A 10,310-nucleotide genomic window follows, 5' to 3' on the forward strand; every position below is an offset into this window, starting at 1 on the left:
AAATACAAAACCACATGATCGTCTTAATGGATGCAGGAACGTCATTTGACAAAATCTAAACTCCTTCTGTTAAAAAAACAAAAAAAAGCACTGAACAAACAAGGAATAGAAGGGATTTTCCCCAATATGATAAAGGATATCTATGAAAAACCCACAGCTAACATCCTGTTCTATGCCAAAAGGCTTTAGCCCTAAGATGAGCAATAAGACAGGTATATCCACTCTCATCATGTCTACTCAACGCTGTATAAAAGTTGTAGCTAGGGCTATTAGTGAAGAAAAAGAAATAAGATCCATACAAATTGGAAAGCTAGAAGTAAAACTTTCTATTCACAAATGATGTGACATTCTATATAGAAAATCCTAAGGAATCCTCAAACACATGATTACTAACAAGTGAGTTCAGCAACTTTGTAGGATACCAGATCAATATGCAAAAATCATTTGTATTTCTATACACTAGCAATGAACAATACAAAAATAAATGTAAGAATATAGTTCTGGGCTTCCCTGGTGGCACAGTGGTTGAGAATCTGCCTGCCAATGCAGGGCACACGGGTTCGAGCCCTGGTCCGGGAAGATCCCACATGCCGCGGAGCAACTAAGCCCGTGCGCCACAACTATTGAGCCTGCGCTCCAGAGCCCACGAGCCACAACTACTGAGCCTGCGTGCCACAACTACTGATGCCCATGCGCCTAGAGCCTGTGCTCCGAAACAAGAGAAGCCACCGCAATGAGAAGCCTGCGCACCGCAACAAAGAGTAGCCCCCGCTCGCTGCAGCTAGAGAAAGCCCGTGCGCAGCAACGAAGACCCAATGCAGCCAAAAATAAATTAATTAAATAAATAAATTTATTAAAAAAAAATAAAATGTGTGGCCCAGGATAAAAAATATAAAAGAATACAGTTCCATTCACAATAGCTTGAAAAAGAATCAAATACACAGGAAAAAATTTAACAAACGAAGTAAAAGACTTGCACAGGGGACTTCCCTGGCAGTCCAGTGGTTAAGACTCTGTGCTTCCACTGCAAGGGGCGTGGGTTCAATCCCTGGCCAGGGAAATAAGATCCCACATGCCACATGGTGAGGCCAAATTAAAAAACAACAACAACAACAACAAAACTTGTACACTGAAAATTACAAAACATTGTTGAAAGAAATGCAAAACCTAAATAAATGGAAAGAAATTCCATGTTCATCAATGAGAAGACTTAATATTGTTATGAGGACAATACTCCCCAAATTGATCTACAGATTGAACTCAATTCTTTTCAAAATCTCAGCTGGCTATTTTGGAGTAACTGACAACCTGATCCTAAAATCCATATGGACATGAAAGAGGCCTACAATAGCCAAAACAATCTTGAAAAAGAACAAAATTAGAGAACTCACGTTTCCTGATTTTAAAACTTACTACAAAACTATAAGACAGTACAGTAGCAGGATGGAGCTGAGAGTCCAGATTTTTGACAACAGTGCTAAGACAGTGCAAGAGGGGAAAGAATAATCTTTTCAAAATATGGTGCACGGACACAACTGAATATTCACATGCAAAAAAATTAAGTTGGACTCTATTTTACACCACACACAAAAACTAACTCAAAATGGATCAAAGTCCTAACCATAAGAGCTAAAACTATACAACTGTAAGAAAACGTAGGGGAAGAGCTTCATAATATTACATTAGGCAGTGATTCCTTGGATATGATAGCAAAAGCACAGGTAACAAAAGAAAAAAAAAGACAAATTGGACTACATCAAAATTTAAAACCTCTGTGCAGCAAAAGACAATAGAATGGAAGGCAACATACAGAATGGGAGAAAATATTTGCAAATCATGTATCTGATAAGGGGTTAATCCAGAATATATAAAGAACTCCTATAATTTAACAATAACAAAATAACCTGATTTAAAAATGGGCAAATAACATGAATAAACATTTCTCCAAAGAAGATATACAAATTACCAACAAGCATATGAAAAAAGGCTCAACATTACTAATCATTAGAGAAATGCAAATCAAAACCACAGTGACATACCACCTCATACCCACTAGGATGGCTACTATTAAAGAAACAAACAAACCAACAGAAAATAACAAGTGTGGCCAGGATGTGGAGAAATTGAATTGAATTGAATCCTTGTGCACTGCTGGTGGAAATGTAAAATTGTGCAACCATTTTGGAAGACAGTATGACAGTTCCTCAAAAATTAAAAATAGAATTACTGTATGATCCAGCGATTCCACTTCTGGTTATATATCCAAAAGAATTGAAAGCAGGGTCCCAAAGAGATAGTTGTATACCTGTGTTCATAGTAGCATTCTTCACAATAGTGAGAAGGTGGAAGCAGCTCAAGTGTCCATGGATGGATGAATGGATAAAATGTGGTATATACATACAATGGAATATTATTCAGCTATAAAAAGGAATGAAATTCTGACACATGGATGAACCTTGAGCACATTATGCTAAGTGAAATAAGCCAGTCACAAAAGGACAAACAATGTATGACCCCAATTATATGAGATATCTAGAGGAGTCAAATTCTTAGAGACAGAAGGTTGAATGGTGGTTACTGAGGACTGGGGAGAGGAGGAAATGGGGAGCTGCTGACTAATGGAAATAGAGTTTCAGTTTTACAGGATGAAAATGTCCTAGAGATTTGTTGCACAACAATATGAATATACTTAACACTACTGAATTGTATACTTAAAATGGTTAAGGCAGTAAATTTTATATAGTCTGTATTTTACCACAATTTTTTAAAAGGCTAAAATATTGTTTAATTATAGTTACAAAAATAGTAGATGGTGAGGTATCCTCATTTATCAGATTTGAGGCAATTTTTCTCTGTGACCCTGGACTTCTGTACCTCATCTTCTACCTGTGTCCATCTGGCTGCTCATAAATTAATCTGATAGCTGCCATTTAAGCCTACTCAAGCAACCTAAATGTCCATTAATAGATGAATGGAAAAAGAAGATGTGTTCATAGTAGCATTCTTCATAGTAGTCAAAAGGTGGAAGCAGGGCTTTCCTGGTGGCGCAGTGGTTGAGAGTCTGCCTGCCAATGCAGGGGACGCGGGTCCGTGCCCCGGTCCGGGAAGATCCCACATGCCGCGGAGTGGCTGGGCCCGTGAGCCATGGCCGCTGAGCTGGTGCGTCCGGAGCCTGTGCTCCGCAACGGGAGAGGCCACAGCAATGAGAGGCCTGCGTACCGAAAAAAAAAAAAAAAAAAAAAGAGGTGGAAGCAGCTCAGATGTCCATGGATGGATGAATGGATAAAATGTGGTATATACACACAATGGAATATTACTCAGCCATAAAAACAAATGAAATATTGCCATTTGCAGCATATGAATGGATGTACAGGTTATGATACTAAGTGAAATAAGTCAGGCAGAAAAAGACAAATATTATATGATATCACTTATATGTGGAATCTAAAAAAATAATACATTGCCATGTGGTGTGGCCCCCCCAAAAAATAATAATACAAATCAACTTATTTACAAAATAGAAACAGAGTCACAGACATAGATAACAAACTTATGGTTACCAAATGGGAAAGGGGAGGGAGAAGGATAAACTAGGAGTATGGGATTAACAGATACACACCACTATATATAAAATAGATGAACAACAAGGATTTACTGTATAGCATAGGGAATTATATTCAATATCTTGTAATAACCTATAAGGGAAAAGAATCTGAAGCTGTATACCTGAAGCTAACACAATATTATAAATCAAATATAGTTAAATAAAAAAATTTTTTAAGCCTACTCAGTATATGTCAGGCTTTTCTACATATAATTCTCAACAATCTTCTTTTGAGCAAACTGAAGCTGAGAAAGATTCAGTGATATTTCCCACAGTTGTGGGAGGGATGGAGCTATCACTGGGTCCCATGACCTGGCCCCAAAGCCTGGGTTCTTTCTCACTAGGTCCCATTCCCCTCAAGTTAGCTTTATCCTAACAACCACTTGGGGTCAAAAATTCAGATCCCCCTTGGAGATGAGCAATCATCTAGATTTTGATGCATGTTGAATGTGTGCACCCTGGAATGAATAAATTAACAAATAAAGAGATGAATGAAAACAGGAATGGATCATTTGACAGACTAAAGCAATCTTGAAGAGGGCGTGATCCTAAGAGAAGGAAGAGCAGGAGGAGAGCTGAAAGAGGAAATTGTATCTATGCTTCCCAGAGCTCCTAGTCGGTCTATCCAGCGCTGAGGACAGAGAACACAGAAGGCAGTGCCGCGGCTTGGAGCTGCTGCCAACCTGAAGACAGGCCAATCCAGAGTTGTGTGTGCGCCCAGCAGCAAAGGAGGCTCAGGCAAGTTGCCCTAAGGAGGGGATGGTGACAGGACACTGGGGAGACTTGGTAGGTTGGTGCATAGGGGCGGGGCATATCTCTCTCTTTTTTTTTTGATTTTTTTTTATTAGTTTCTGCTTTATAAAAAAGTGAATCAGTCATACATATACATCTGTTCCCACATCCCTTCCCTCATGCATCTCCCTCCCTCCCACCCTCCCCATCCCACCCCTCCAGGCGGTCACAAAGCACCGAGCTGATCTCCCCGTGCTCTGCGGCTGCTTCCCACTAGCTATCTACCTTACGTTTGGTAGTGTATATATGTCCATGCCTCTCTTTCGCTTTGTCACAGCTTACCCTTCCCCCTCCCCATATCCTCAAGTCCATTCTCAAGTAGGTCTGGGTCTTTATTCCCGTTTTACCCCTAGGTTCTTCATGACATTTTTTTTTTAATTCCATATATATGTGTTAGCATACGGTATTTGTCTTTCTCTTTCTGACTTACTTCACTCTGTATGACAGACTCTAGGTCTATCCACCTCATTACAAATAGCTCAGTTTCGTTTCTTTTTATGGCTGAGTAATATTCCACTGTATATATGTGCCACATCTTCTTTATCCATTCATCCGATGATGGACACTTAACACCAGTCAGAATGGCCATCATCAAGAAATCTAGAAACAATAAATGCTGGAGAGGGTGTGGAGAAAAGGGAACACTCTTGCACTGCTGGTGGGAATGTGAATTGGTACATATCTCTCTTTAGAAAGATCACTCTGGCTCCTTTGGGGAAGGTGACTTGAAGGGGAAGAAACTGGAGGAGGGAAGACCTTACCCCAAACACAGAGCCAAGGGAAGTGAATTCCAGAAACGTTTTCTGAGAGACCTTGCCAGGGCTTGGTGATCAACTGCATGGGGGATGGGGAGGAAAGTCTCTATTATCAACTCTTAGGTCCCTCAGTGACAGAGCCTAAAGGAACAGATCTGTCATGGGTAGAGTGAGAGGTGAGAGGCAGTCATGGACAGAGTAGTGGGCCGTCACTTTTGCTGGGGGTCTCCCATGACTCTAAGTGCTTGTCTGGTTAGCAGCTCCAATGCGACAGACTTTTATGTTGTCCCTCAGGTACTAGGGTCCTGCATTTGTGTTTTGAGGGATAAGGTAGGGATCTGGTGCATCTGTCCAGAAAGAGCTGAGGAGGCCAGAGTCACGATGTGGGGTGTGGACAGGAGGAAATGGCTTTCAGAGAATAGGGAAGGAAAAAGTCTGAGAAAGCAAAGCTGTTTAAAAACAACCACCCCAGGGGCTTCCCTCATGGTGCAGTGGTTAAGAATCTGCCTGCCAAGGCAGGGGACACGGGTTCGAGCTGGTCCAGGAAGATCCCACATGCTGCGGAGCAACTAAGCCCGTGCACCACAACTACTGAGCCCGCGTGCCACAACTACTGAAGCCTACGCACCTAGAGCCTGTGCTCCACAACGAGAAGCCACCGCAATGAAAAGCCTGCACACTGCAACGCAAAGTAGCCCCCACTAGACACGACTAAAGAAAGCCCTCGTGCAGCAACGAAGACCTAATGCAGCCAAAAAAAAAAAAAAAAAAAAAAAGTAGAGTCCCAGTAGCAACCTAAATGTCCATTAACAAACTGAGTGGATAAAGAAGATGTGGTACATATACAATGGAATATTACTCAGCCATAAAAAAGAATGAAATGATGCCATTTGCAACAACATGGATGGACCTAGAGATTATCATACTAAGTGAAATGAACCAGACAGAGAAAGACAAGTATCATATGATACTGCTTATATGTGGAATCTTTAAAAAAACAAAACAAAAAAACCCCACCCTTGTCATTTCTGTATCATTTAACCAAACACCATCCTGCGTGTTACCTCATTTGATCCTTGTGCTGATTCGGAGAACTCAGCAGAGCTGGGTTGCTGCCACCCCAGGGCTAACAGGGTTTCTAACCTGGCATGGGAACCCAGGTGCTCCAGGGTGTAAAGGCAGAGCACTTGCTGGACACAGGATGAAGGCACTGTGTGTCCCTGGCCCCCTTCAGGGGAGCAGAGCATGGACCTGAATTAGTTACTTTTCTTAGATCAAGTCCAGAGAGAAGGTGAGAGCACAAGGCATCTCCTCCACCTTGGGAAGATTCCCCTAGGGCTCACCCTCTAACCCCAGATCCCCTTCTGAGCCCTTCGAACCTGAGGTGAGGGAGCTGCCCCTTTTGCCCATCTTCTCTACTTCAGTCTCAAGGAGCCTCAGGACCCCAACACTGAAGGAACAGGATCTGACCCCATCCTTCAGTGTGGAGCTGGGGAGACTGAGGCAGGAGGTGAAGGTGGCACCCTGCATGGGACTCTCTCCCCTCAGGCTTTGGTCTCCCTAACCACAGCTGCCTCTGCAGGAGAAGAAAGACATGCCCTGGAAATTGACACCCCTTCTGCTGTTTCTGGCCTGGATGGCCTACCAGTGCAGTGCCCAGGCCAGGACAGACCTGCTCAATGTCTGCATGGTTGCCAAGCACCACAAGATAAAGCCAGGCCCTGAGGACAAGCTACATGACCAGGTGAGGATGGAGTGTGGCTCTGGGTGGGGAGGCGGCTTGTTCAGACAAGGGAGAGGAAGTCAGGGTGGTGAGGGAGGGGTCGCGGGGTCAGCCCCTTCACCACACACACACATCATGAATTATCACTGTGGGAGAGGGTGAAGGTAGGATGCGGGGGAGTGGCTGGCGTGATTCTAGGGGTGGCCTGCTCAGGATAGGATACCGTGTCGGCAATAAGGAGGAATGATCATTTACTGAGCACCTACCAGGTGTCATGTGTTTTCTGTGTGTGATTTCATATTCCCAGGGGTCCTGTGATGTGGGTAGATGATATTCTCCTCCACATGACACAAATTAGGAAACTGAGGCCCAGAGAAGCACACAAACACACAGAGCAATGTGACAGGACTTGCCCTTGTGGCGGGGTAGGGGTAGGACTGAGGTGGGCAACTCCAGGGGTTTAAAGGGTGAGAGACTTCAGCGTGTATTACTGCAGAGCGTATCCCCTTTCCTCCTTTGCTCAAAATGCCACCTTCCAGTGAGGCTGTTCACAACCACCCCATTTAAAATTTCAACAGTCATCCCATACTCCATATTTCCATTCCCTGCTGTAATTTCCTCCATATAACTGATCAGATCTTGATATATATTTTTTTCTCTTTTAGTTCTTACTGTCTCCCCTCACCAGAACACACATTTCTGTTTTGTTCTCTTCTGTATTCCCAGCATCTAGAACAGTAACTGGCATAAAACAAGTACTCAGTAATTATTTTTTAGTGAAAAAATAAAATACTTTGTATAAAGTATCAAGCGCTGTATAAATGATAACTATTGTCTCCCCAAGACAGGGTTTCTCCCAGGCTCTCACCACCCCTGCCTCCCCATCACACTGTTGTAACCGAGTCTCTCCCAAGACCAGAGTTTCTGGAGGCCAAGGACAGAGAGGTCCTAACAGTGAGCGTTCCTAGGAAAACCTACCTGGGGCAGGAGAGCAAGAGCCAATGGGAAGAGACTGGAGGTGGCAGAGCTTGTGGTCGGGGAGGCAGTTAGTCTCATGTCTTCCCCCCACCGCAGTGCATCCCCTGGAAGAAGAATGCCTGCTGCTCTGCCAAAGTCAGCCAGGAGCTGCACAGGGACACCTCCTCCCTGTATAACTTTAACTGGGATCACTGTGGCAAGATGGAGCCCGCCTGCAAACGCCACTTCATTCAGGACAACTGTTTATACGAGTGCTCACCTAACCTGGGGCCCTGGATCCAGGAGGTATTGGTGTCTCCCTCACCCCACCCCGGCAGGCTGTCGCCCAACTCAGTCAAGGCTGTTCCTACCAACATCTCAGGCTGACTGGAGCCCTCTCTCCCCCTGCTCCCCCCAGGTGAACCAGAGCTGGCGCAAAGAACGGTTCCTGAACGTGCCCCTGTGCAAAGAGGACTGTCAGAGCTGGTGGGAAGACTGCCGCACCTCCTACACCTGCAAGAGCAACTGGCACAAGGGCTGGAACTGGACCTCAGGTGAGGGCCTGAGGGTGGAGAGATGGAGGTGGAGAATGGAGAAAGGGGGTTTGAAGATTTGGGGTTGGGCAAGGATTTCTAAGGGGGGCCAGAAATGAGCTTTGGGCCCAGGGGCTGAATGTCCGTGCCTACCCTCTCCCCCACTGCAGGATCTAACAAGTGTCCAACTGGGACCACCTGTGGCACATTTGAGTTCTACTTCCCCACGCCGGCAGCCCTGTGTGAGGGCCTCTGGAGTCACTCCTACAAGCTCAGCAACTACAGCCGGGGCAGTGGCCGCTGCATCCAGATGTGGTTCGACCCCGCCCAGGGCAACCCCAACGAGGAGGTGGCGAGGTTCTATGCCTTGGCCATGACTGCTGGGGCCATGCCCCAGGGGATTAGACCTCTCCTGCTCTGCCTGGCCCTGATTTTGCCACTCTGGCTCCATGACTGAGTCCAGCCATCCCCAGACAGTCCCCAGGTTTGATGACCAGGCTGGGCTCAGCTCAGCTCCCACAAATGAGGAAGCCGTAAGCATGCCTCCATCCATTACCCATCCCTCTGTCATCTAGTTCCTGCTCCAGGGTGGGGCCTATGGTTTCTCTGACAGCCACTTCTAAAAAACAGACCAACACATCCGTGTCTGATGAATTATTTCAGTTGTGAGTTTGTGGGTGGTAGAGGGCAGATTCCATAGTTTTTGGATTCCTTCAGATTAGAGAAATGAGACATGGGTTTGGATCCCAGCTCTGCTACTATGTGAAAGTGAAGCAGTTGCTTGACTGCTCTAAACCATACCTCCTCAATAAAATGAAGATAATAATCCTTCCTTCTCTCATGGTTGTTAAATGTTGCCTAAAAACCTAGTGCCTGCACATTAATAGTCCTCAGGGATCCTGTTGCCCTTGTAGCCCCAAATGAGAGCGTCAAGTCCAGAACTTCATTTATACTGGGCCCCAAATACCCTTCCTTTCCCCCAGACCTTGTCTGCCTGGCTCTGTGCTCAGCTCTGCTGCTCTGGGAAAGCTGGGGATGGGAGCCAGGGAAGGCTTTGGATTCCCGGGGCAGGGGGTGCAGCGGGTCTGGTGTGAAAATAAATTCACCCCATGTGGATTGAAGGGGCAGAGTTGGGGCTTGGGAGCCTCAGAAGAGGAAGAGAGCAGATTGGGGAGGACATCTGTGAGGTTCCTGGGGAGGAAATACTCCGGAGCCTTGCACTGGTTCAGCCCTGCTGTGTCCTGGAAGCGTGGCTGGAAAAGCGGCGGAAACCCTTAGGGGCTTCCCAGGGGGCAGGAACTTCTCCGGCACCTTTGTCCCCTCCAGGGTTGGTAGATATGCCTCTCCTAGAGGATTGCTCTGTCGTTGCACAGCCCCCAGGAACTGGGCCTGAGTTTATATCTCAGGGTCTCCCCCTTCCCCATTCCCCCTGGGGAAGCCTTTGTCTCCACATCCCAACCGCAGTTTTCCTCAGAGAGGTGCAGGTACCTGTTGTGAGAACGCCAGGCAGGAGGTGTCATCAAGCTAGGACGAGAACCCAGGAGTGAAGACTCGTAGTCCAGGTCTCTCCCGCCGCCTCATACCAAGAGGTGACTGATAGGGGAAGTTGGCCACAGATTGGAGGACGAGTTACTGGGTTGCTGGAGGGGTCTTGAGACGCTGTTTACCGTGTGGGTGAGTCTCGGTCATTACATTTATCTAGTCTGGAAGGCCCCACGGACCCCGCTCCACGTCCCAGGCTTTGCTCCAGCTGGGTGAAGTCAATGCATATTTGAAACAGAGAAAGGAGCTCGTTGGAACTGACCCAGACACAAGTTCAATTTAGCAAAGTGAAAGTTCTCTCGCAGGTTAAAGGGGATCCTCCGACAGCGGCCTAAGAGTTGGCAGCAGTGGAAGCCAGGCTGGAGGTCTGCGCCTTTAAGGATCCAGGGGGCGGAGGGGCGGGG

General features: G+C 46.1%; 1 protein-coding gene across 1 annotated transcript; it reads left to right on the top strand.

Annotated features, from left to right (window-relative positions):
* Window positions 1–4,180: 4,180 nt before the first annotated feature.
* FOLR2 (folate receptor beta) lies at window positions 4,181–9,177 on the top strand. The gene is made up of 5 exons (XM_081240278.1): window positions 4,181–4,342; window positions 6,734–6,895; window positions 7,949–8,137; window positions 8,250–8,385; window positions 8,535–9,177. The coding sequence occupies exons 2-5, from the start codon at window positions 6,746–6,748 to the stop codon at window positions 8,819–8,821; spliced, it is 762 nt and encodes a 253-aa protein (XP_081096404.1). The 5' UTR covers window positions 4,181–4,342; window positions 6,734–6,745; the 3' UTR covers window positions 8,822–9,177.
* Window positions 9,178–10,310: the final 1,133 nt, after the last annotated feature.

Source organism: Mesoplodon bidens (assembly GCF_964165515.1).
Source record: "Mesoplodon bidens genome assembly, chromosome: 7".
NCBI lineage: Eukaryota > Metazoa > Chordata > Mammalia > Artiodactyla > Ziphiidae > Mesoplodon > Mesoplodon bidens.